General features: G+C 41.6%; 1 protein-coding gene across 1 annotated transcript in view; it reads left to right on the top strand.

The window, feature by feature from the left end:
- The window catches only part of MAML3 (mastermind like transcriptional coactivator 3), a 255,308-nt gene that overhangs the window by 151,871 nt on the left and 75,632 nt on the right, over nucleotides 1-27,805 (top strand). The window contains exon 2 of the mRNA XM_061994019.1: nucleotides 13,355-14,845. Coding sequence (XP_061850003.1) covers nucleotides 13,355-14,845 — 1,491 coding nt within the window. The remainder of the gene's footprint in view (nucleotides 1-13,354; nucleotides 14,846-27,805) is intronic.

Below are 27,805 nucleotides of genomic sequence, written 5' to 3'. Positions count from 1 at the left end.
AGCCCCTCCTGCTACTTCTCCCCTTATCATTGCCTCTTTTGAATAATCCAGAGGTGATTAAGCATGTAAGAAAGAACTAAGCAAGAACTTGGAGGTGAATAAGCTCCTTTCCCTTGGCACTACAAGAAAGTAAGACTCTTTCCAAGAGCAAATGTAATATAATAATGATAGGCCAAACTATGAAGATTTCAAGCTTCTTTCTTAAAGTTTAGTGGAACAAAACTGAAGCCTCTGGAAATGAGACTAGGGGAAAGAACCTGATCTATGCAGACAGAAATCTTTATTAGATGCAGATGTCAACACCAGTAGCATGTAATTAGTGCCCTAATTGTGACTGGGCAAACAATGTTGGTGGCTTCTGGGAGGGTCTCAATGCAGGCATCTGTTGTGGATGCCTGCCTTTGAGCTAGTTACCAAGGATGCCTTTAAGGTCAGTGAAGAGAAAAAGACACACCTAGAGCATGATTTATCTCAGTCTTATCTCAGCCCGGTATAGGGGACATAAGAATTGCATCCTTAAAACTGGAATGGATAGACTTTTCTTGCCTGCGACTTTCTTAAGGTGCCTACAGGAGTTCCCAGGCTGTTTCTGTCCTGATCATAGCTTCTCCACTCCTCTTACTTTTTCCTGAGAAAGAAAAGAAAGAGAAGCAAAAGCATCTATTGATCTGAAAAGATGGAAGGTATTTTATATTCCAGTTGGCAGGGTGCACAGGATTTGGGAGATTTGAGTCCAACTCTAACCACGCCACTGACTTCATATACAGCTTTAGGGAAACTTCCTTCTCTGTTTTCTTAAGTGGAATGCAGAGATGTAATATATGTTTGCATCTGAATGACAAACACTGTTTAAATATTAGGTGATGGTTTGTCTTTTTTTATTTTTTGGACACACAAATAGGGGTTGTTTTGCTATTTAGATTCCACCCATCTCTGTTTTTAATCTGAGACCAAAATCCACCTAATTCTGTTAGTAGCCCAAGAGTACATTAACTCCAGACTAACAAATGTAAAGTGCCTTAGTACTAGGTGGCTCATCACTTCTAGAAAAGTAGAAAAGGTGGGAATGAGAAGTCTTTAAAGAAGGAAAATAAGATTAGTGGAAGCCCATTATATGAATGCACAGCTGGCTTATGGTGCATTTCTATGGCTTATCTATCAGCAAACTATAATGTCTTGTGCTTCATACCTCCAAGGGTTTTAGGAAAGAACTGTAGTGTTCTCCGAGAACTTGGTCTTACCTATGGCATCTAACAATAGCAAGTGCTTTTTTGTGGTCTTGTGTTTATTTGACACTGTTAAAGGCAAAAACTCTCACTGGTGAATGGGACTTGAAAGTCTAAATTTAATTTGGATTAGCTGCTAATATGTGCTTAGTATGCATAGATTGCTGAGATGAAAACCCAGGTAAGTATCTACATTTGCACATATGCGGAAAGTGCAGGGATGTGGGTTTTTTGCTAGCAAAAAGAAAAATTTAAAAAACCAACCCAACCCACCTGTGGTGAGCACAGCAAGCATGTACAGACATATGTAGCATTATGAGTTGCAGTTCCTTCTCTTCGAGGGCTGTTTTCACAATACACAAAGTGCTTGATAGTATTCTGGTAAGTGGCCATAACTAAACGTGACTTTGACCTATTTGGCAGACCACTGACTACCTGGTCATCTTTTCAGTTTGTGTGGATACACCTTGAAGCCTTACACATCTCAAAGCCTTATACCTCTGGGATTTTGGAAAACTTTTCCTGCCATTGCTGCAACAAGTTCAACCACTCCAGCAGCTAGCAGCGTGGGGAGTTTGGCTGCGGAGTGGCTGCTGTTGCCACACTCTAGGACACTGTGTTGCTTTAGACAAGCTCTGAGTAGAACTGAGTGTGTTTAGAAGCAAGTTGCTTGAGAAAGTATAGATGTGGTTTCTCCCTAACAATAGCTAACACTTTTCCAATGGTAAGATACTCTGGTGATAAAGTACCTGTGAACTTCATGTAAGAGCTTTAGAAGAAGGGCAGAGCAGTGGAGCATCTATTCTCACGACTCTGGTCACTGCTGAGGTGTGCCCTTACCAACTTGTCAGTATAGTTCATTTAGACTGAGCATGGATGCCTTTTTTAATTTGTCACTCAGACATCAGTAGAAGGAAGGCCAGATGATTTTGCAGTTACTGCTGTCATTTGCTCCTGGCAACCATCTTTTCTGGGTGTCTCACAGCCCATTCCTCAGCACTGGACACATACTACATTCATGCTCACATTGACCATCATTATAAGGTAAAAAGCAAACGTGCATTTGCACTGTTGAGGGAGCTACTGGGGACACTGTGAGAAGCGGTCCATGCTGCCCACTGGAAGAGCATGAAAGACAGGAGCTAACAGTATGAATTGCTTGGGCAAGTTTCTAGTGAAGAGATTCACCAGATTGCAACAAAGTGCATCCTTTTGGGGATCTGTCCTTTAGGGAAGCAGTATACATGTGCAATTCAGCTGCAAGGTGCATGTATATTCAGATTAGCGAAGAGAGAAAGGGAAAGATTTATCCTGGGTTGGAGACAGCTGCTGTAGATGCAATAAGGAAGGTAACACCTGAGCGAAGGTATGATGATGTTATTCACTGTATGAACCATTCTTTGTATTTTAAGTTGCTGTGGTGAAGTATGTGCTTAAATATCGTGCTAAATCAGGACCTTGATTTGCTTAAAATCTCTTTTCTTCTTTATACTCCATCAGTAGACTTAAGTGGTACATTTGCAGTTCACACCACACAGCAGGTCCAGCCTTGGGACTTTGTGATTCTGACAATTGCTGGAATCTGAGAGACCAGACAGGTCTTTTAATCAGTTATTTTGCATCAGTACTTTTTAATCGGTTGTTGTTGCATACTTTTATGGGACCCAAGGTCAGCTGGAGGTAAAGGTACTCAGGCAACAAAGTAATAAAGTTCGTATGGTTTGCTTGTTCATATTTAGGGTAATGCTGCTATTCAATGCTCTGTGATCTTTAGCCCATAGCAAATAGCTCTCAAACCGTGTTTGAAATAATTCAGAACATATCCAGGGCATCCTTTACAATCCTTTGGCTCTTTGAGTCTTCACAGATCTTCAGTGATTTACAGTGCTGGCTATAACTTGTATTGAAAGCAAAAAAAAAAAAAAAAGAATGTGAAGAGAGTTGTTATACCAGTTTCAGTGTCCATCTCTGAAGAAATTTTAATGCAGAAGAATTATCAGTGTACCCATAACTCCTAGTGAGCTTAATGGGGTGCTGAGCATGAGCACCTCTCACGATTGGGCCATGGGTTTTCTACAGGAGTCTTAAAGAACTGCTGCTGCATACATTCTTCTAAATAGATATGCAAAGGCAAGGCAAACAAAGCAGTTCTAGCATTGATCTTCTTTCCGAGAGATGGATCAAGCTGATTGTGCTGATCAGAGAACTATCTGGATGAAGGAAAAAGCCAGATCCATTTTGGAAGTTTCTGACATCTTTGCTAATTTGGAATTTTCAGTTAGTAGTTTGGGATTTTTTTTTATGGTCTATAGCCTAGTACAATTCTACTCCCAAACTCATCTCTCCCATGTTTATTATTTTTTTCCTTTCTGTAGAAGACATGGTTCAGGAGCATAATGAGAACTATGACTTTAAAAAAAAATACAAGTATTAATTCATTAGCATGCAAAGGATTGATTTTTCTCTCACTTCTGCCCCTATCCTTGAGTCTTCTTTGCAAGGCATACTGTACTGGTAATTGTTTAACATCTGCTTAGATAATGTACACTTCTTTAAAAGCATTTGTCCTTGCAAAGAAATCTTCAAATCACCTACATCCTCAGACAAGCCGCAGAGTGGCCAGCTGGGGAAGATGTGGCAGGTATATGGAGACAAGCTCTGGGATACAGTTTTTTTGCAGCACAGTGTAACTTGTCCTTGTTGTTGATTCACAAGATTTTTCTTCCTTTATGTGTTAGTTGTGAAAATCTGTTAATTCTCATCTTAAAATTATTTCCAAATGGAAATTTCATTTATGATAATGTCACTCCAAGAGGGTGACTAATATGTGTGGGCTTGAACAGGTATGATGTATAGACTATCTGACCCTCATTTCTTTCCTTTTCTGATTTTTATCAACAATTTTGCTTCAAAAATTATGAACTTAAGTCATGGGGAAGAATCCCTGAAATTACATACCCCACATTGATTTGTGGAACTGAACGATGATGCTTCACACAACTGTGGAACAAGTAGCCATGTTAATATGAAGTGGTGTTTATTTGGAGTTGAATGTGAAATGAATGGGAGACAACTGTACCATTTCAGAGCTCAGCCTGCTATCAATCTTCTATAGATCATACACTAGATAGGCTTTGGCAATAAAAATGGTTGAATCACAGAATGTTAAAGGCTGTAAGGGACCTTGAAAGATCATCTAGTCCAACCTCCCTCCCAGAGTAGGTCACACAGGAACTCATCCAGCTAGGCTTTGAATAGAAGCTCATAGTCCATGGAAACAGTGTCATTAGGAGAGTACCATCATGCCTCTGCCATCTCTCATCTCTTCCAACTCCTCTTTCAGAGTTTCTTCAGGAATATTCTGGAGTATTTTATTATGCACATAGATTACACAATGGTATTACTTTGCATGCAACTGGGAGGGAATTTGTCTGCTCTGAGCAAAAGAAGGGCTTCATCCCTTAGAGCTGTTAGACAAGATTGGAGTCTGTTGGTTCTGAAGTTGTAAACAGAGCTCATATCACACCGGTGACTTAATGATGAAGAGAAGCAGAGGCCGTGTCAGAGAGCTGATTCTCTTTTACAGAGCACAAGAATGCCTTCCTGTCTCAAATGCCCCTTCAACTAGATAGGCAGGATGCCACCAGCACACTTCGCTAGCTTGTTATGATTTGTGAACATCCAAGGATTAATTAGGACAAGATTTTCTGCAGGAGACCATTTCTAGTGTAGCATGTGCAGTTTAAAAAGCCAGTGAGTAGTGAATGAGCAGCTACGATTCACATGCAACAGCACTGGATAAGTTGCTTTACTGCTGCTTAGTTTAAAACTCAAGAGGTTCTTGCATTTCTTTTCTACCTTGATTTCCTGAGTTCTTCAGGAGATACAACTTTAATCATCTGCAGTGTCTGCTTTTCATCATTAGCTTCTCTCCTGTCCAGATACAAAGCAGATTGGGAATGTTTTCAAAGGGTCAAGATTTATCAGCACAACTCCCAGACAAGTCAATTAGAGGCTGCCTGACTAAGTCTTCATAACGCACTTTGAAAATGTTGTTCCTGCTGTCTGTGAAGACAGTTGTGGGGAGCATAGCTGGTGTGAGAGACAGGAGTGGGCACTGCTAACTCTAGGTAGGTTAACTCTCAGGCTCTTAGCACTCTTAGGTCTTCATTAAGAACTTCTGCACAGAGCAAGGCTGGCACTCCCTAAGTGATCAGGTTACTGTATTGCCAGCATTGACCCTGTTGGGCTAAAGCAGGTTGGAATTGGATGGATCTGAAGAGCAGAAAGCCATAAAGATCATACACTTGGGAAGGCTGTTTGACAAAGATGATAGCATTTTCATCCATGAAATAATTTGTGCTCTAAAGTCCAGTTAAACTTGCAAATAACTTTGTCACAAGAAAATTAATTGCATCCATTGCCTGTGTTTTACTTAACAGCTTCCCCAGGGACCCTGCACACCAGGTCTCCTCAGAAGCACGTCTTTCAGTTTTTATTAAAATTTAAGTAGGGGTTGTATAGAGGGAGAGAGAAATTATGAAAGATAAATATTTTAAAGGCAAACTGGAATTGAAACATTTATGCTTTAGAAGGATCACACTTTTTTCCCCCAGCCTGTTCTAGATGCATACACTTTGAGCAGCGTAGTTAGTATTTTTTAAACATATTTCTCCACGAATTTTTGTAGAGAGCTCTTCACCCCTGCGTCCCTCACTAGCCAGGCATTCTCCATAGTGTTCATTTCTACAGTAGAAAAGTGTCTCTCTGGCAGCAATGTAATGGAGTAGTTTAAAAGAGTGTAATAAATAGTAAATATATACATGCTTATTTCTTCTATTTTGATGAACACACACGAAGCTGGAAGTCCTCTTATCACGTGACCTGAGCAATGCGAGTAGTAAACTTCTTCAGTCTGTGATGAAAATACATGTGATCTGGCAGAGTTGAGGCATAGGAGAAGCAACCTCACTTTCTACTGAAATGAATCTCCTTCTGTTCTCTTACTCATTTGTCTTTCAAAGCTCTGATGAAAGCTCATGCCAGTTCTTGCTTTTCTCAAGCTGTTGTAATGCACATCAGTATCCTTACCCGTCTGACCGATGGCAGGTAAAGTTGCAGTGTTTGCCTGATTTGACTTTGCCAGTGCTATTGCCATTTTGCTCTAATACAGTGCCTTTTTTCTTATCCTTATTCCCTGTCCTCTGCTTTGACCTCCCAGTGTGATCTAGTTCCTGCTGGTGGCTGGGAACATGGCAGTTGGCCAGGGAAGGCAGCTCTGCTCTGGTGAGGGCCCACTTTTCATCCAGACAACTGGTACTCTCTCGCTGCTTGAGAGAGCAACCATTCCCAACTGACTGGCCTGGCTAAAATGCAAGGAATTGGACTGTTTTCCTCACTCTCAGCTCTTTCAGGTTTAACTGGTGCTCACAGCACCTTTTACTACTTATTGCTAATGAGAGATGGTTTGTTCTTCTGATGAATGACTGCAAAAGCAAGTCCTCAGCAGCAACCCTTAGTAAAATGGGCAACAGGCAAAAGGTTTGACCTCCTTTATGAGGCAGAGGTTACCCTGCGAGCCTGCAGAATTGAACAGGTTACTGTCTGGCTTGGCAGATAGAGATTTTGCCAACTTTAAACAGATTTTACAATGTGAATTTCCTGTATTTGAAACATTGCCCAGGCCAACAAGAACTGGGCAGGCAGGCCCAACATGGAAGAGCAGCACGTGCTTTAAGTGAGCAATTGTGATCCAAAATCAATTTGCTATGTGGGTTACTGGGAGTTGGTGCCATGTTTTCATCAGTGTGAGGAAGTTCAACTGAACTGAAACAGATTTGAGCATGGATGGCTGGTGGGCCAGACAGTGATTCAATGTGAGGAATAGAAAAGATTTTTTATTTTTAAGAGTCACAGAAGAGCCGCGTGGAGAATATGATAACCCTTGTTTGGTGTAAACGTGCATCTTCTCCAAGGAAGATGGACTTTGGGCTTTGGCTGATTTCTCTGCTTTCCCAAAAGGCAGCAGATACAGCTAAGAACCCAGGTGCACCCCAGGACAGCTGGGCAACAAGCATGCCAGACCTCTTGCAGTTGTCTCCCTTGCTTCCTATCAAAGTGTCTGGAGCTGCCTTAGCAAGAGGAAAGTTAGAGGCAATATGTCCACTATTTAACTGGTACATGAAAGCACCTGTGAAAGGGACTCCAGCCTCCTTAGCTGTGGGCTTACAGATCACCTGGCCACTGAGTGGAAGTGGATCTATGCTAGACTTTTGATTTTTGCTCAGCTACCTCCTCCTCCCTCCCCTTTATTTTTTTTCTAAAGAGCAGTGACAAGAGTAAAGCTGCCACCACAGCCCTGGGCATTCCCCGTGGGTGACTGGAACAGCCGCCCACCGAAAGCAGTGGAATGGTGGAGGATGGGCTGGCAAGTGTCTTGACTGTTGCTATAACAACAGCACCTCGGTCTCATTTCTTTTGAAAAATGAATTGCTGCTGGTGGGATGAAGCAGAGCGGCTTCAGCCCGCAGATGAAAGCCCTGCTGACAGCCTCAACGCTTTCTTGTTTATGTATTGAGTTTGTCGTGGCACATCTGAGCAGCTCTGATGAAAATTTCAGAACAGATTGGGTTAGACCATTTGAATTCACATGTATCTGTGTGTTTGTGTGCACAGCCTCTGTCTTCCCCGCCTCTTCCCCAATCAAGATTCATTTAAAAAGTCAGACTGACAAAGTTTGACCTTTTCTTGCTCTGAAACTAGAGTTTCTTCAAAGGCATATAAAGCATAGCAATTCCTGCTTCACTCTCTTCTGCTTTGGGGTAGAAACCCACTATAAAATGCAGGTCCATCAGTGAAATATTGTATGCGCATATGAGCTTTTAAAAATTACAAGAGTTTTATTTTATTTTAGTATTTTCTTTTATTTAAATATTTTAATTTCTCATTTTATACATCACAACTCTTCTGCTCCTAGACATAAATCTCTAAGCTGCTGCTAATATCTTCGTGATGCATACTGTAAATCACATGCACAAGTGATGTACAACTTCTTAGAAAGAGAGGAAAGATACTTTACATGAGGATATTTTACTTCAGATATTGTTTTTGCAGAGAGGAGGAGAGTGCTGGGATTTTAGTCTAAGAATCATAGAATAATAGAATGGAAGGGATTGAAAGGGACCTCTAGAGATCATCTAGTCCAATCATTCTGCCAAAGTGGGTCTACCTCAATCACGTCACACAAGAACGTGTCCACGTGGGTTTTGAAAACCTCCAGAGAAGGAGACTGCACACCCTGCCTGGTCAGCCTGTGCCAGAGCTCCATCACCTGAACAGTTAAATAGTTTTTCCTTATGTTTAAATGGAACATTTTGTGTTCCACATTCATCCCATTACCCCTTGTCCTGATATTGGTCACTACAGAAAAATGTGCTGCCCCATCCTCTTGATAGACAACTTTAAAATACTTGTAAATATTAACAAGATTCCCCCATAGTCTTCTCTTTTCTAGAAACTTGCTGAGGGTACACTCTGTCCCCTCATCCAGGTTGTTGATGAAGATATTGAACAAGACTGGCCCTAGAACCGGTCCCTGTGGAACTCCACTGGCTACAGGCCTCCAACTCATGCCATTGATCACCAGCCTCTGGGCTCTGTCATTCAGCCAGCTCTCGATCCACCTCACTGTCCACTCATCCAACCCGCACTGCCTGAGCTTCACTATGAGGGTGGAAATCCTGCCAATACAGAGTCAGTGTATGATATTCAAGTCATCCAATAGTTGACATGATGATTGGGAATGAAATCAAGACATGCAAATGAACAATTGCAGTGAAATAATTTTATATTAATATTTCTGTGTTGCACCCCAACAAGAAGAGACGCATCTATTGTTACAGGTCCAGACCTCTCCAAAATGCTTCCCCTTCTGCAAAGGTTATATCCAGCATGTTGCCTTCAAATATACCTTTCGTGTTATGTTTCTGTCTACCTACAGTTGTTCACTGAGCAAAGAAAGAAAATAAAAAGATTTGGGTTTTTTTCTAGTGCCTGTTAACCCCTCAAATCCTGAAATTTCTGAAGGAGAATAATGTGGAGCTTCAAACTTAAAGTAGGCTTAATTTTGTTTTCATTTGCAAGAAGGCTTGATTTCTAAATGTTTGATATTTGAGGATACGTAGTTTCCATGTTAAAGCTGCTTTTTGTTGTTATGCATGATAAACGTGATTATTCATATTTATATACTAGGCCTGCTTTTACTTTCACTAAAGTCACTGTATATTTGTACAGGGGAACATCCAAGTTTTAGCACACGATGAAATCTTCAAGATCTGATATTTTGGGGGCTGGTTATTTGCTACTTGATAGTTTTGATTCTTTTGGTAAACATTCATGTACAAATAAGGTGATGGATTCAGGAAAAAAAATAGTAAATTATGTGAAAGTGTATCACTTGTACTGATAAGGAGTACCTTCAAACTGTTGTGAAATGTACAGAGTCAGTTCTGTTGTATTTCTTGGGAGACAATTGCTATCACTAATCCCTGACTTGTCGTTAAGATAAATTATGGTTTTTTCTCATCTCTTCCTTATATGAACTTTTCTTCACAACCAGGAGCCTATTGCCAAAGTCCTTTGGTATGATTGTTCTTACTTTAGCCCAGTATTTGGCCAAAACAAACGTGCTGCAAAAAGCCATCACAAGTTTTGGACCTTTTTTTGAGCATGAGCGCCCATTGAGCATGGTCTTGAGTCACTTGCCATGTGGTGACTGTTGTGCTTATGTGGAAGACAAAGAGGAAGGATGACTTTGTATTGAGATAGTTTTGGAGCTGAAATGGGTGATTTCAGCTGTAAATTGTGTGCATGGCCCATTAGGGACAACATTTAAATATGCTATTTTAAGGCATTATATCAACTGTGTCACTGACTACCTGCACCTGAGGCCAGATCACACACTTTCTTTCATTACTCTTTAGAAAGGAAGCAACTGTGCTGTCATACTTGTGAAGTGGTGCCATTACCACAGCCAATTCGATGTACAAAAGCAGGAAAAGGAGGCAGGACACTTCCATGAATGAACAAATATGAGCCAGCAATGTCCCCTCATGGCCAAGAAGGCCAATGACATTCTCTGATGCATCAAGAAGAGTGTGGCCAGCAGGTCAAGGGAGGTTCTGCTCCCCGTCTACTCTGCCCTGGTGAGGCTTCATCTGGAGTCCTGTGTCCATTTTTGGGCTCCAAAACTCAAGAGAGATAGGGAACCTCTGGAGAGAGTCCAGCATAGGGCCACCAAGATAATCAGAGGACTGGAACATCTTTCTTACGAGGAAAGGCTGCAGGAACTGGGGCTGTTTAGTATAGAGAAGAGGAGACCGTGGGGGGATCTCATTAATATTTACAAATATCTAAATGGGTGTATGTCAGGAGGAGGCTGGGGCATCACTTTTTTTCTGTTTTATCTAGTGACAGGAGAAGGGGTAATGGGATGAAGGTGGAACACAAAATGTTCCATTTAAACATAAGGAAAAACTATTTGATGGTTCAGGTGACAGAGCCCTGGCACAGGCTGATCAGAGAGGACGTGGATTCTCCTTCTCTGGAGGTCTTCAAAACTTGCCTGGACGCCTTCCTGTATGACCTGATCTAGGTGGACCTGCTTTGGCAGGGGGTTGGACTAGATGATCTCTAAAGGTCCCTTCCAACCCCTACTATTCTATTCTATGACCGTCCTTTCCTCATCTCCGGGTTATATAAAGATCAGTGATACAACCTCAGTGGCTCAGCTGCAGTCTTCTTCCACGTGCCAGTTACACTGCTCAAAAATCAGCAGGGAGCTGTAATGCCATACTGTAGTATTCAGCCTAATGTAGGTTTTTAGGGGGAGGAAGCAGTGGAAGCAAGCATCATGTTATAAACCTCCTTGTGGTATCGATTTTTTTTATTCACACCAGTGCTGGATGTTGATTTACCTTCCACATCATGGTTAACTGGCACATATGAGGCAATTACCACCCCTAGGCAAGCACCTCTCCCTAGAGGTACAGAGATGCAGCACAGAGAGGTGGAAAGGTGATGCCTTTGGTGTGGGGCTTCATGCTCGCAGCCTGGTGTGCCCATGGGTGATTTAACCTGACTGTGCTGGACTTTAGTTGAGAGAGTGTTGGTGCAGTGTGTGCTTCTGCCTGTGTCTGCAGGACCCCATCCTTGGGCATCTGCAGAGATCATGGAGCAAGAGCTGCAATGGTCGGGCAAGGGGAGAGGAGTGGGAGCCCAGTGATGAAGACTCCACACACACAGGGAGGAAGCCAAAAACATGCTCACAGCCTTCCAGGCCACATCCATTACCTTAGGTGTGTCCCCCATTGCAGCCTACAGCACAGGGAGAGGAACTTCTCTGTGCAAACCACTGACTTTGCTGCTTCCTGACCCTCAGAAACAAGAGATATGGAAAGACTCAGCATAAGGATAGGTTCTGGGGAGCTGCACAGGCATCTTGCACTAGAGGAGGAGCCCAGTGTGGTCAGTGTGGCAGAGGCTGTGGTCACAGAGCAGTCGATCTCTGTGCATTGCCACAGAAGCTGAGAAGGAATTTCAGCCCGTGGGAGGCTTGGCATGTGCTGGCTTTCTGCAGGCAGAACAGGCAGCAAAGTCTTGGGGACATATGCCAACCGGGACCCACTGGTGACTCTTAGCCACATGTTAATCATTTTCTCTGACAAAAAAAACGCTCTTCTGATCCAGTACAAGTCAAGGACTTGGTCTGCATAAGGATTCATAGGTCACATATCTGCAGAGCTTAGTGTCCCAGGCACATTCAGCTGGGACTGCAGTAACTTGTGCCTCGGCCATGCAGGCATGAAGGGCAAGTGAAGGGCACAGCCTTCTCAGAACCCCTCCCTCTGAAAGGGGGATGAGATATGGATTTGCTTGCCTGTCTTACACATGCAATGAAAGGGGAACTGAAAGCTCTCTGGGATGGGAGAAATAAATGGTATCTGGATTGTGGGAAGAAAGAAGGTTGAGGACCTTTAGGTTAGGGAAGGGGTGGGAGCTGTGTGCCCGGGACTTTCATACCAGTAAAAATACTTAAAAAATTGATAAAATCTTTCAGTATTTTGTCTTCTATTGTTTTAGTATCAAGGATGCAAGTGTGTCCTGAAGGCATTTGCTGGAGCTGTGACCTCTTTGCTTCCTCCCCTCCCCACTATTGTTTTTTGCCTTAGCTGAAGAGGGATGCTTTTTTTAGCCTGGTACATAAGCAGAGGACTTAGTGCTCTCCTGCCATGCCAAACACTGTAGGTTGTTACAATGCTTTGCTATGCTTTTAAGCTAAGTTAAAGCTTGTATTAATACGCTATTTTTAAATTATTTTTTTTACATTCTAATTTAATTGCTTTTCTGGAGATTTGTCTTGCTGTCTTCTGTTAGTTATTTATCTTGTACATTCACTCTTAGCACACAAGTATTTCCTTTTTTATTATTTGATTAACATAACGCAAAGGGCTTTCTGTTTTTTAGGGTAGGGTTTTTTTTCCCCCTCACTTAAAACGGATTCTCAATATGTTTTGTAGCTAAGAACAGAGCGCTAATCATATGAAATTGTTAATTAATTTTCTCAAAACAAATCTAGTATCAACAACACATGTTTCAGTACAGGTGGTCATCAGTTGTATTGCAGGTGTTTTTCAAGAACTTTCAACAAATTTTCAGAGTAAATAGTAAATTTTAGGTTTTTTATTCTTTGGGTCCAATTTAAGACTCCTTACCGTGTTAGGTTCTGTTTATGTCTGACCACTCTGTTAGGCACCAAAAAGTTGAATTAGTTAACTTGCTGTATAAAATTCTGGTAGTTTGGAGAGCTCAGCCATTCTTTACAGTTCTGCTCTCCTATTTAGGAGCAGGTTTGGTTTGAGGTTTATGGGTGTTAACTTTTTTTTGTGTTAGACCATCTTCTCAAATTCATCAAAGAATAAGAGTGAAATAAAAGAAACTTCCTATGAAGTTTATAAAACTTATTGTCACTAACAAGCGTGATGAGTAGGATCTGTCACAAAGTTCACCAGCACTTTTTTGTTTGTTCGTTTGCAGCTGGTTAATTTATTTTTCTCTTGTTTTTGTTTAAGCTTCAAGAGACAGTCAAAAGGAAGTTGGAAGGTGCACGTTCACCTCTCAATGGAGAACAGCAGAATGGAGTTTGTGATGGGAACTTTTCTCCAACCAGCAAGCGCATACGGAAGGATGTACCAGGCATCGAGGCAATCAACAACTTGCCCAATAATTTGCCCTTGCCTGCTGTTTCTCCTCTTCATCAGCTTGACATGAAAGCTTCCCTGCCATTGCAAAACAGTGGAACTCACAGTAGTGGTCTAGAAGACTTGGGTAAAAATGGCGGGCTTTCTGAGATCAAGCTCCCCATTAATGGTTGCAATGAGCTAGATGATAGTTTTAACATCTTGCAGAACAAGGAGCTAAAGCAAGAGCCTTTGGACGATCCCAGCTGCATAGACACTTCTGAAACATCTCTTTCAAATCAGAACAAACTCTTCTCAGACATTAACCTGAATGACCAAGAGTGGCAGGAGCTAATAGATGAACTAGCAAACACTGTTCCAGAAGATGATATACAAGATTTGTTCAACGAAGACTTTGAAGAGAAGAAGGAGCCAGAATTCCCCAGGCCTGCTGCAGAGACTCAAGAGAGTGCAAGTGTGAAAAGTGATCCGTCTCATTCTCCATTTGCTCACGTCCCATTAGGGTCTCCCCAGGTGAGGCCTTCTTCTTCCGGTCCTCCGTTTTCAAATGTCTCCACAGCTTCTAGCATAGCTTCTGTGTCCAGTGCCCCACCAGCCCCGATCCCAGCTGGCTCACCAGCAAACTGTGTCGTTCAATCACCTCAAACTCCCAACCAGGCCCACACTCCGGGCCAGACGCAGACACGGTCTGGAAATGGCTATCTTATAAATCCAGCAGCAGCAACTGTGGCAGGATCAGGGCCTGGGCCTGTGAATATGCCAAGCGCTGACTTGTCTCCAGCTGAACAGCTCAAGCAAATGGCAGCCCAGCAGCAGCAAAGAGCTAAGCTCATGCAGCAGAAGCAGCAGCAGCAGCATCCAAATCAACCCTCAAGCTGGTCACCTGTGGGCCCTCCATCTAGCCCATATGGAGGACCTTTTAGTGCAGACAAACCAAATAGCCCAATGATGTATCCCCAAGCCTTTAACAACCAAAACCCAATAGTGCCTCCTATGGCAAACAACCCACAGAAGACCACAATTAATAACTACCTCCCTCAAAATCACATGAATATGATCAGTCAGCAGCCAAATAACCTGGGCACAAACTCCTTAAGCAAACAGCCCAATATGCTTTCTTATGGCAACACCAAACCTCTGACCCACTTCAATGCTGAGCTGAGTCAGAGGATGACACCACCAATGGCAAATCCCAGCAAGAACCCCATGATGCCATACATCCAGCAGCAGCAGTCCCAGCAGCCACAGATGCAAGCTCAGATGGCGCACCTGAGTGAGGAACAGAAACGCATGCTCATCATGAAGCAGAAAGGAATGATGAATCAGCCCATGGCGTATGCAACACTTCCTTCCCTTAGTCAGGTAAGCATGAGTGCACCATACATGGACAACCAAAAAGAAGCTGAAATGAAGGCTTAGTATCTCTTTGTATGGTCTCCTCTTCCCTCTTTCTCGGAGAGTATGCAGTGTCATTGCAGACACTTCTTGGATTTATCCTGTGGTATCAGAGCTTGATTATTTTAAGAAATTACTGAAATTATGTTTTGTTATGCTTTAGAAATGTTGTCAAATGACTGGTTTTTCTGAACTAGTGCTCTTTCCCTGTGCTTCTGCTGATGAATGCCACTCTGAGAAGTTTTGGGTTGGAAGTCAAATCCTTGGATGATTTGTTTCCTTTTTCCTTTCCATAACGTAAAAGTTGATGGGTTTGGATCCCAAACCTACTGCATGGCTTAGTTTTCATGTGTAGTTAGCATTGTAACAAAAAGATGGAGTGGTTGGCCCCTTCTTCTTTGGGCAGAGATTGAGCTACCTTTAAATAACTTATTTGTCATCTTGGCTCAGAGAACAAAGGAAGGACTTTTTCTTTGTACTGAAGGCCTTTGGTTTCCACTGGAAGAAGTAAGCACAACTGAATGCTTTTAGCGGTGCTTGTACCATACATGAAATGAGACAGTTTATTTTGAGACTTTCAAGCAGTCAAGCAGCAACCTCAAGTATTTTTATTGTAAATCTGTAGAGCCTTTCAGCAAGAAGTTAAAGCCATGCTGGCTTGAGTGACTTGGCATCACTGCCTCACATGCATTTCATGCTAACCTCTGGAGCGGCAGCTGCCAGGCTTGAGGAATGCTTTGGGATGAATTAACCAATTTGAATAATGGTTATAGTGACCTGTCACCTCCTAGGTCAGCTGAGTACTGTCAGTTGCACAGTTCCTGTGAAGACCTGCACGCTGGTATCATGGAAAGGCTCAAGAATAAATTTACTGAATGCTGTTTTAAAGCTTTTAAAAAGAATTAAAGAATTAAAGTTAATAATCAGTTCACAAAGTCGGTGATGCCTTTACGGAAGTTGTGTGCCACCAAAACATGTCAGAAATTCTGATACAGAAGTACACTAATAGAACTGTTGGTTGATAGTTTTAGCGTAACAGCTTTTTACCAAATTAGCTGTTTCCACGCCACCTACAAGGAGTACTTCCTTCTGAGCATGGTTTAACTGTGACTCACACTGTAATGCACATAGAAATACAGCAAAATTTGACGTTTCTTCAGTTTGTGGAGTTTGGAGACCTACCAATAGGAGGAGTATGAGCTTTACCAGGTCAGAGCCCACCATGTTATTTAAAATTAATTGCAAAACAAAAAGAAATGTTCATCTGCCTCCTCGTTTTGGTTCAGGATGTATGGTGACAACTCAAAGGTTTGTATCTTCATTTTAATTCTGCTTGCCTATTGCATTAGAAATAGCTAGTCTAAAGCCCCTTTTTTGAGGGAGACTTATCTAGATAAATTCTGCGATAATGACATAAAACTCATACTGTAATCTGAGCAACAGATTTGTCAGGCTGTAACTAGAGAGGCAGACTCTCTCTCTGTCTTAATGCCTTATAATTGCTAACACTGTCTTAATGCTTTATAATTTCTTTTCTTTGTTTTTGTTAAATCTGTTGAACTGAAAGACCCATCAAACAGTTGAAAGGACGAACTGCCTATGTGAAAGAGTTAATGTCATCTCCTCTATTTCATAATCTGAGAAATTCATGTTAGTGTCTCACTGCAGCTCTGCAGTGTGAACAGGAAGCCAAGGTTTCACATATCTAATCTCTCTCAGTTCCTTTTTTTTTTTTTTAACATAGGGAAACTAGCTATTTGGATACAACTAGAGCTTCTTCCACAACCAAGTCCAGATATTAAGTCATTACTATGTCATATAAGGAACAATCTTAAGACAAAGCCATACTTTATCTAATATGTGCAATTCACATTTATTGACCTAGCCAGGATAAGGAACTTCTTGCTTGTGTATAGATGTAGAAAGGTCCCTTTACTGCTTATGAAACCCACTTGCCTACACTGAAGGGATTTGGTTTTGTGAAGAAGGTTGAAATAATAGATTTCTAACTGTAATGTATTTCCTCATTCTTTCCCTTTCTACTTTCCTGAAAAGTATTTTTCTGTGGAAAATTGGAAAACTTAGTATTGTGAGACATGTTTGGTGGAATTGGATTGTTTTTGCTAAGGTGGCAGAAACGATATGTTGGTGTTGTTGAGTTAAATCCAGACTGATTCAGATTATCTGATTCTACTACTTATTGCAGGGTGTGGACGATCAGACTTGCCAGATCATATTTGGAAAATAAGGAGATTTCACTCTTAAGTTCGAAACATATTTCTGAACGTGAAGTGAATGTATCTTTCTGTCAGTTTACAGTTTCTACTTTTTGTGTAATTTTGTGTTTCAATACAGAATTGTAAAAGTGTATGTGTGTGTGAAATAATCATGAGAATTTAGCAAATAGCATTTAAGGGGAAAAAGAACCCCAAGCAATTGCATCTCATGGTTAGCACTGATCATGTATTTCTGTCAGGTGTCTTACTACAAGTGCATATTTGAGAACTACAAGATGATTTGAGGAACATCAGACAAGTAAACAAATGCCTTGTCTTATTTTCTATGTACTGCTATAAAATTCAAGTGTGGCTAGTTGTGTGCATGTGTGCATACCTGCACTATGTACACTAATTAAACCCATGCCTGTTTGGGCCTAAAGACCTTCTGCTGTTAATAAGCAGAATTTTTCTAGAGACGTACATAATATTTTCAATCTATCTGGAACCTTGCAAATGTTTTCTGGAGGACAATTGTCTTTTTAACGTGTCAGTGCTGGTGCTCTGGGTTCATGTCCTGGGTTTGCAAAGCATCACTGCGTACTCTTGTCCTCTCTTTTATAATATAGCTTGTTCTCTTCAAAGGAGCACTGAATGGGGTATTTGTCTGTTTTTCCACAAAGCAGATACTGGTTTGGATTTTGGAGTCGGGTTTTGTTCGAGGTTCCCTTGAAGGTAATTCAGACTACATTTGTGGAACTGACTGTTAAAACCATGGTCAGATCCTGACCCATCTGCCTTCAGCAAGGTTCTGTCCTGCTACTAGAGTTTCCCTCATGCCTGACTCTTCTCCACTCGGTCAGACTTGTATTTAGAAAGGTCCACTCTTTGACTGGTCCCACACAGTCTGATTGGCACTAACACCAGTGAGTATGTGCCAGGTATCACCCTTCAGCATCTTGCTTTTCCTGGGTGGTTCTTTCATTCTTGCTTACTTGTGTCCATAGGCTAAAACATCAAGTACAGATCTTCATTAGGGTTGGCAACTTCTTAGGTAGTTGAGGGGTAGGGTTCCTCTGCTATTCTGGTTCCCATGTAATAATAAAAGAAATTGGTTTCACACCATGATGCAACAGAGGCTTTGCTTAGGATTTTTATGTGTTTAAGAAATAAAAGCAAGCAAGTCTAAACCAACCTCTTCTCTGAAAAATTATAGCTTTGTTTAACCTAAAATGTTCCATTTAAGTTTAGAGGTGTGTGTAAGGTTTTGTTGTAGGCACTTTTGTGTGTGTGTGTCTTTAAACCAAAAAGTTATTCAAATTGGGGAAAAGTGAAAACATTTTCTTTGAAAAATTTCAGAATCCTTAATTGTGCCTTTTCTTGGTTCCAGCTGTTCGATATGTATGCGTAATGGTAAGAGAAAAAAAAGCAGTCCAACAGAATAGATGTTGAATGGCTGAGACAGAATTTGATGTTTGGAGCCAAGTGAGTGAAGGAGAGTAATGAGAGGTCGAAACAAAACAGAATTCTCTGTGGGTGTAAGAAAAATAAAACTAGACTGCAGCTCTTTGCCTGCATGGGATTGTGAGGATGCTGCAATTAGAGTTCCTATTGAAACCAGTAGTTACATTGTTTGAAATTGGAGGGATATGAATGAAGAGGAGAAATGACACCATAAGAAGAATATCTTCAAATTCTGTTTTCTGTCCTTTGTTTTAATCTTATAAATTCAAGATGTGTTATCTACTCAGTCTGGTTTTGCATGTGAAGGATAAAGGGAGATCTAAGTCCAGAGAACATTTCCAAAATGTAATTGTCTTTGTCCTTTCTCAGTGAAAAGGTGTGTTTCTCAGTGGAATTGTAAGAGATCTTATACCTTTTTGAAGGTTATCTTTGGGACAGCAAGAAAAAGAGATTGTTGATGTTCTGGGATTTGGCCTTTTCTAAAAGCCTACCTGAAAGTGAAGAAGAAAGTCTGCACATTCGTATGCACTACGTGAAAGCGTGTCAGAAACACATCTCTTACTGGATTTTAGGGGAGATAAGCTGGAATGGAAACAATGACTGAGCGTGTAAAGATCGCTTGCTGAACAGCCTATAGGGATGTAGTGAATGCCCATCTGTGCTATGGTTGACTTGTAACCACTTGTTTTCCACAAAAGGTTTGCCCTGAAGTACAGATGCAGTGCCTGCCTTTTACAAATCTGAAATTTGCTCCCTCAAAAGCAGCCTGCTACCGATTCTTAAGGACAAATGGGTGATCAAAATGTGCTCCGATGGATTCTGACCAATTAACCAATTTGTAAATAGTAGCCTGGCCTTCTTACCATCCCTTCTATCATCTGCCCATTGTGTTGGAAAAGAGGTCATGTTAACATAAATCACAAAAAACAAATATTGGAGAGCACTTGACGAAGATCGGATCTCCATGGCATAATCCAAAACCCCAAATTTTGGTTTCCTGGTATTTCCTCCTTTTGTGATCTGTGGGTGTGTAATTTGTAAGTTCATGCATGCTTTGTTCATTCCATAGGGTAAATGTTTTTCTGCAATACTGAGGGTTTTTTGCTAGTCTAAGCCTTACAAGATCAAAGTATAAGCATGAGCATGAACATGCTCTCATGCCTCGACTGAACCAATCATCTTCTCGTAAGAAAATCATAGATGTTTTTGAAACCCACTTTCTTGAAACCATGCTGTCCAGTATTCCTGGTTTATCCTTTGATTCATAACTGGTAGAGAACTGAAACCATCGCTTTGCCAGAGAGTGTGTCAGAATAACCAGTCTTTTCTTCTTAAATATCACGGTTGTAGTGATATATTTGTGGCTCTTAGAAACTTCACTTGTCCAAGAGTTATTAAAATACATTGTTGTGCAATTTGTTTCTTGTGTAGTTTCTTGAAGAAATTAGTAGTTTCTTAAAGGAATTGTCCTACATTATTATTAAAAGCAGAAAGTTTGTACTACTGACTGCACAAAGTGTGTATTAAAGGCTCCCTCTTTTGAAGTCACTCTGATAGCATACCTTTTCTTCGTACATGATCTAAATTGCAAAGTAAAGAGCAGTTTGCCCTCGTGCTTAGCGAGGCGTGATAGTTGGATGATATAATCTGCCAACTAGCTCTCCTTTGGTTTTATTAGTTACGACTGCAATCATGAAGCACTGTGATTTTTAAATGTCTATAGCCTTTAGCAGGATATTTTTACATAAAGTCCTACCCTTTCTTGGGTGTTTTTTTCCAAATCCAAGTTATCATCATCAATTTTAGTTTTCCGGGCCCATGACCCATTCCATCTGCTTTTAGCAGTACCAGCCGTAATCAATTTCTTATTGCTCATGAGCATCTCTAACTCTTCTTCTTTATTGTACGTCTCTTAATATGAATATACAGGTGGTGTAAAACTGTGTTCTTTCTACTTGCTTTTATGACCAGATCTATCATAAGTTGGTGACATAACACTGCAGAATGTACTGGGATGTTCATATCATGCTCACTTCAATGCTGTGCTCTTCCATGGGCTAGTTAGATGCCTCCTGAGCATCAGTGTGACTAATTTAGCACGAAAAGGCTGATACTTTCAGTGCTAGATAGTGACTGGAACATTCACGTAGCCTTTTCTTCATATAACAGTGCTCTAGTGTTCTCTGGAAAATGAAAAGCCCTCCTTCCAGTCCTGCTTCCTCTACCCAGGCAGTCGCCTCTGCGAATCAACTTATTCTCCATGAGGGAGCTACAGGGGTAAACTCAGTCATCCACTGTCACTTTTACTCTTTGTGGATCCAGAAAAGCATCTATTGCAAAATGGTACCTGTCATGTTTTGGTGCAGACAGAGTGAGTTCAAGCTCACAACTTGGGTTCTGTTGTTCGCTGGTTTTATTTTGGGAGAAGACTTAATGCAAAGACTATAAGGGTAAGGTTTCCATCCTTGCTTTGTCTCTTTACCATTCAGTGCCTCAGAGCTGGCTGCCGGAGTTCACAAAGCATTTGTCTTGAGTGTTTTGGCACGACTACATCTGATCTCCTTACACATTCAATCACGGCTTGCACTTAAAAATATTTTTGAGTTTTAAATGTGTCCTTGCGTAATTTCTCTAAGACCATGACTGTCCTTAATTTTACCTTTTTATGGAGTATAAACATTTAGAGCTCTACTTGCCCTTGTATTTTCGTTTTCCTTCTATAATTCCCAAGTTTGCCAGTTTGTCTCTCAGTATCTCAGAAATGTTAATTAGATGATAATTTTAGACGATTCTATATTCCATATTTAATTTCATGAATATATAAGTCTGAATGTCTCAAAAAAGTCAACTCAAGCCCTTAACGCTGTTGGTCGTAAATATTCAGAAATTCCAAAATTGCTTTAAAATCATGAGCTCGTAAAAATAATATATGTTGGGCATGGTGGTAGTTATCTTCCTGATTTCTAAACTGTTAAGATTCTTGGTTTACAGCTATTATTTACCTGTCTGGGACAGAGGTTTACTTATTCAAGTAAAGCCTTTTGATTCTTCCTTACTCGTTTGACTGCAGAATATGAAAGTGCAGGGAAAACATGTCAAATTATAAATCCTACAATAGCATTGCAAGATAATGTAATACTAGGGATTTTCTTACCCTCATTCTAGTGTAATCTTTTATTTTCCTGCCCATTTGGATGATTAATTTTATGGTGTAACTCCCAACCTCTTTCATGAGAGCTTCTCTCTGGTTGTATTTGTATTTCTAACCTGTCAGGTGGTCATTTTCTTTACAAAATAGACCGGACAAAACCAAATGACATTGTTTCCAATGAGGACATGAGTGAATTAATTGCCCAGTATATACTGAAGTCGCTTCATTTGCTGCCAACAAGGAGGCTGCACGTGCATTTTCTGTGTGCCGTGGATTTACCAGACTTTGCAGGTAACAGCAGTAACAAAATCAGCAGCAGCTCCTGACTAGCTTGAACAGTACAGATCTAGGGCTATGAAGGCCTCTGTTTTGGAAGCACAAGGAAGATCTCTTCTTCCTTCTCCTGACCTTCCAGGTCTCACACTAACCCACACTAAGGTCAGTGGTCAGCTTTGTCTTGCTGCTAAGGAGAGTCAAGTAAGCCTTGCAACTAATTTTGGAAGAGGGGAGACTTTGCTGGGAAAGCAGCTGCCCACCCATTTCCTGCACTGCAGTCAGTCCTGCAGGGGACACCTGCCAAGTCAGCCAACCATAAGAAACAGCAGACATGGCGTTGTTCAGCACGTGCCTCTGCTGTGAGCAAGGGACATGTCGCAGTGGCCTTCTGCTAGAGCTTACTGTTGTGTTTTGGATCTGAAGGTACTTGGACCTACTACATTTCAACAGAAGATTTGTAAATAAATGAATGATTATCCTTCATCAGGCATATAACAATGCACTTCGGATTAATGATAACTGGGATCTTACCACTTGCTGTTCTGACTGTAAGAGATGAACCAGACTGCCTCCTTTCAGGCTGCATTTCCACCCTCAGGAGTGCTTCTAAGCTTGAGTGTCATTTCGTGCATCTTTGCTGACATTAGATTTAAAATTGTCTTTTGACTATTCTGTTCTGTGGGGAAGAAACTATTAGCAAATCCTGTTGCTAGGAAAGCCTCTTCCTAGCAAGAAGGAAGAATCAATCTTCCAGGTAGTCTGGGAGTTTATTCTCTAATTTAAGTGTAGTCTCATTGTCTTTCCCAACCTTTGTAAAGAAAACTGGAGATTGAATTGGAAATTAACTCACTTTCCATGTCTTTTTCCATCTCCTTCCCATAACAGGGACTTAGACAAACTAAGATTTCATTCCAAGCAAACCTGTAATTTTTTTTTATTAGTATTTGAAGAAAAGATTCATTTTACACATAGAAATATTCTTGCAACAAGAATTATTCTTGTATAAGCAGTACCATCCCCCTGTGCTCCCATTACTGCAGGATGGATGGAATGACTACTGCTGAACTCATTTAGGTATGTTTGTACAGTTTCTTCTCTATGGTGATCACCCAGCTTGCTTTGTCAAGGACCTAATTTCTTTCCCCGCATTCTCCCTCTGCTCTGATTTCTTTCTGTTAAGGAGCTTGCAGAAATCAAAGTTTCTTATCAAATAATCAATTGATAGGGGTAAAGGTTATAGGGTATCCTGTAATTAAAAAGCCTATTTTTAACTATTAATAGTTTGTGGCTATTTAAAAGCAAGCTGCTTCTCTTTTCTTTCCTCCATTCTTCCTTTTTTTCCTGTGACTTGTAGGTGACTCTTGCCCTGCCCATGGCTCTATACTCAGGCAAACAGAAGAAGAGATGCCATCAGTGGGGAAAAGGGACAGGGAGGCCGGGGGGGGGGGGGGGGGGGGGGGGGGGGGGGGGGGGGGAGGGCCTTCCCTCCAGAGGGCTGTTTGCTGGAGGGCAGGAGAGTGGGCAGCACCCCATGCTACACACATCCTCCTTTGTTGCTTCCTCCATCAGCTGCTCTTTCCTGTTTGCAGGCTAACTGGGAAAGGCACTGGCTTTTGGAGGGAGCAGGCCAGAAAGGCTGCATTTCTGAGGCTGACCAATCTCACTGTGCCCATTTCCAGTTACCAGTGTAATTGGGAAATGGGTTGCTTTGTGAGTGGGAGGGGAGATGGGAGAATAAAGTGGTAGTCTTTTCCAACTGCTCCTGAATGCAATCATGTCTATCTGATCAAGCTGATGAAAAACATATTGCATGAGAAGAAAAATTTTGGTATTTCTGCCTTTGTGCAAGGTGTGGGAGCCACATGTCAGAAGAGATAGTGTCCACCTCAGAGATCTTGCAGCTAATTAAAGATTACACATGGTGACCGGTTCATTTTGGATAGCACTAGGAAGAGCTCAAACAATCAGAAATGCCCCAGTTGTAGCTGTCTCACTGTGATACTCTGCAAGGTGCGAAAATGGCAGAAGGACACAGAGAGAGAAGCTAAAGCGTACAAATCTTTTATGGGAGAGTGAGCACTGCCAGAAAGAGAAAATCCCCTGCACTGTTCAAATCTCTGTGTGCCTTAAATGTCTTCACCCACTCAGTAGCATTTCAGTGAAAAAGGCTGCTTGTTTGTCCCAGGAGCATGAATACAGCTCAGTGCTTTTGCTCAAGGAGAACATCAGTAAGTACTCATAAGTTTTCCAAACAGGAACTTAGAACCAAGTAAGAGTCATATTTTCAGTCACCTCTTACTGCAGTTCATGGCTTTTAGCTCAGGAGTATTCTGAACTTGTGAGCAGTCACTGCATTTTGTGGAGTTACATGTGGGGCTCAACAGTTCTTAAATTCGAATGTACCTACTCCTTTTTGGCTATCATATATTTTGGACACATTATTGCCACGACTTTTGCTATCCCTTCTCTAAAGCAGTGTGACTTACAGCCTGCTTCTGAGCCACTGGCAGAGAGATTGGTCACTGGATCCCAGAGCAGCCTGCAGTGCCGGTCCCGGTGTCGACTCATTCAAAGCCACCAGCTCAACCTGCTCTCTGTGGCTCTGTCTATCTGTGTCTGCGTGAAGGAGTGCTCTTTGATGAGCAATCTATGCTACCCAGTTGGCTATGATGTTTCAGCTCAACCTTGCACTTCCGAATTCTTTTATCTACATAGATCCTTATTCTGATGGTCTTCACAGTGTTGCTGGATATTCAAGCTCAGTGTTACCTAGAGGAATTATGTTATCTGCACGTGTGTTCCCCCCAGAAAGATTTCCTAATATCTGTGATGTGTATGTGTCCATAGTAAGAACACTTAATACAGCTTGAAAGACTGTCCCAGTAAGTGGTTAAGTGTGGATTTGGAGGCCTGCATTCAGGAGGTTCTGCCAAATCCAGCTGGTGCATCTAATTTGCTAAAGAATGTGGCTTCTGCTCTCTCAGCAAAGTTTTCATTCCTCATGGGCAGTGGGAAACTTGCCCTCTCTATGTTATTGTTCACCAGCTTAGTATTAAGTCTGAGACAGCCAACTTAGTTACTAAGGAGAGAAACCAGTCTGTTGGTCCCTACATTCTTCACTCTCATGTAGTACATGCATAGCCCCTTCTTTTGTGTGAGGAACGTTTTGCACATGTTAGCCTGCAAGCATATCTTACAGACTGGGAGGAAACCACTCATTCTGTGTCAACACATCTTCCAAACACATGGCTTCCTCATTTACACCCAGTGGGAGCTTGTTAGCAGTTCTTGCTCTACAATAAGAGTGGGGGCTGTCTAGACAAGGTCAAGTATCTCATAAGAAAGCAAGCCAAGTCCAGCAGCACTGTCACAAAATCATGTTTTAATATTTTTTCTGTCTATTTTTCACTTCTGTTTCACACTGGTGCAATATTGAAGTCTGTTTCTTACTATAGAAGCTCAGTCTTTGGCTGCTCACGCTAGCATCCTTCTGTAAAATCTGTTTTGCCAGGTTCTTTGCTGCTAGCTAAAATCTCCATTTTTAAAAAACACAAGTATACCCGTTAGCCATCTTTTGTTTCCTTATGCTATTTGGAGAAACTAGGGAAAGACAATATCTTCCATAAACAGGAAAAAAAAAACAAAAACAACTTTGAAAGAGTCAGCCTAGAAAGAATAGTTTAAGACCTGCCCTGAGAAGATGACTTCTCCTTTTCTGCCATACTGTTGCTTACAGACTTGAGAGGTACCATTCTCAAAAAAATTCTGCATTTTAAATTAATTTTTGTACATAGTATTGCCTAGAGAAAGCAAAGCTACTCAGGTTGCCCAACATGCACTTTCCAGTGAGTTGCTTTTTCAGTTTGCACTTCTTTCCTTCTGAGTCCAGCAGGTCAGGTTTTCTGTCTTTAAAAAAGTCTGTCCTATATTGTTTGCCTGTTTCTTTTCTCTCCCCTGCTACTCCATGAGCCATTTTTCCTTCTCTCTCTCTCTAAGCTCCCCGATCAAGTTTACCCTCATCCAACTTCCTCTGACTCCCTTTCTTATCTGTTTAATAGCACAGGACTGGTTTTTGGTGCTGTCACAGTGTGCAGGAAATCACTGTAGACACCACAGCTGTCTGTGATCTGTATACTTCTGACAGATGAAAACAGTATGAAATATTTGTTGTCATATTAAATGGCTTTTTTAACCAGTCATGTGACAGATGAAGGACTGGAGGATTGGGGGATCTTAGCTATAATCTCACTAATGTAATGGCACCATCCATGTGATAAATTTGGCTAGTCCACCTTCAGTCTGACCACTAATCCATCTCAACCAGGAGTTTAATGTTCTGAACCATGAAGAAGTTTCACTAGATCAAGACTGTTCGCAGTGTACTCTTATCACAGATGGCTAAAACAAAACAAAAACAAACTAGGAGCTTCCTATTGTTAAATTGCATGTGACATGGCAATGTTTCCCACACCTTGAGGATTTATCTCTCGCAGTATTCAGTGGTAAATTACTCTTACAAACCTTTGCATTCTTACAGATGGAAAAGCAATTTGAAGTGATTGGGGAAGGGAGCTTTTAACTTGTATTAATTATACCTTCTCTTGCCTTTCATGTTGTATAAAACTGGTCTCATGGTTTGAAGACAGCTTCACTGTTCTCACAGAGATGCATAGAACAAAAATATTTAAAGACACTTCTGGAATAGTTAACACATGTATCACAAACTACACAATGCATGTGAATGTGTAGTAAAAATTATATGTGGTCACTGAGGCAGTATTTACTTCATTCGTGTTACCACGTGGGGGTTGATACTCCACAATCAAGAAGAAATGTTTCTGTGGTTTTGGGAGGTACCATTGGCTTTGCCAAGCTCCTGCATATTCTGTGTATCTGAAACAGATGAAGGTCTGAGTTTCAGTTGGAGATGTCGAAGATTTTGCACCATGTCTCAAGAAGTCATCGACTGCACTTGCTGCAGAATTTTCTGTTTGCACTCTACCAGCTTCTGCACCTGGTCTGCAGACAGTGCAGGGATTACATCCCCAGTCTTTCCAGGCCACAGATAAGAGCAAAAACTGCTACAAAAAAAGTAAATCCTTGACTCTGGTTACATAAAGAGAGGGCTGATTTCTAAGGGCCCTGCTGAAAGGGACACGGATGTCACCTGCAAATGCACTGGAAGCTTGAAGGAGGCTGGTTTGGCTGGGGCTGGCCAGCCCACCACGTGGGATGCCAGCATAGCATTTTAATGCTAATGAAGCAGTGAAAAAAGCTCCAGTTAGTCACTGTACAGCAGTGGCAATTGCCTAGGGGTCAGGGAGAAGTAAAAACAAGGTTACAGTGCAGCCCTTCAGGAGAAAGCAGCTTGTGGAAAGAGTGGGGCCCCTAAGCTCTGCTGCCTTACAGTAAAAGCTGCACTGCTTGCACCTCCTGCCTCTCTTCCATGCCTGTCACTGTGTATGTGGGACCATGTGTACATGTCTGTGCATTGCTGTGAGCGGGATGTTTCCCACCACATCTCAGCAGGGGAAGATGAGTAAAGACCATCAGAACCCAAACCTCTTATGGCTTATTATCCACGTACCTATCTCGAGGTATTTTGCTTACCAGCTCTCCCTCTGAGACACCCTGCAAACCTTCATGTACTCTTTGGCTCTGGGCAACACAAGTCAAAGCAGTGTGGGAATGTGAGGACTGTAACCTCAGCAGAGCTCCCAGCATTGGGACTACTGTATGAATAGCAGCTGTGCGGTGGCCAGCACAGAGTGGTGCCCCCCTGGGTGCACGCCAGCATTGCTGCTTTCACCAAAGGCAGCT

The sequence above is a fragment of the Colius striatus genome, chromosome 3, assembly GCF_028858725.1.
Source record: "Colius striatus isolate bColStr4 chromosome 3, bColStr4.1.hap1, whole genome shotgun sequence".
Taxonomy (NCBI): Eukaryota; Metazoa; Chordata; class Aves; order Coliiformes; family Coliidae; genus Colius; species Colius striatus.
This window is presented reverse-complemented; position numbering and strand designations above follow the sequence as displayed.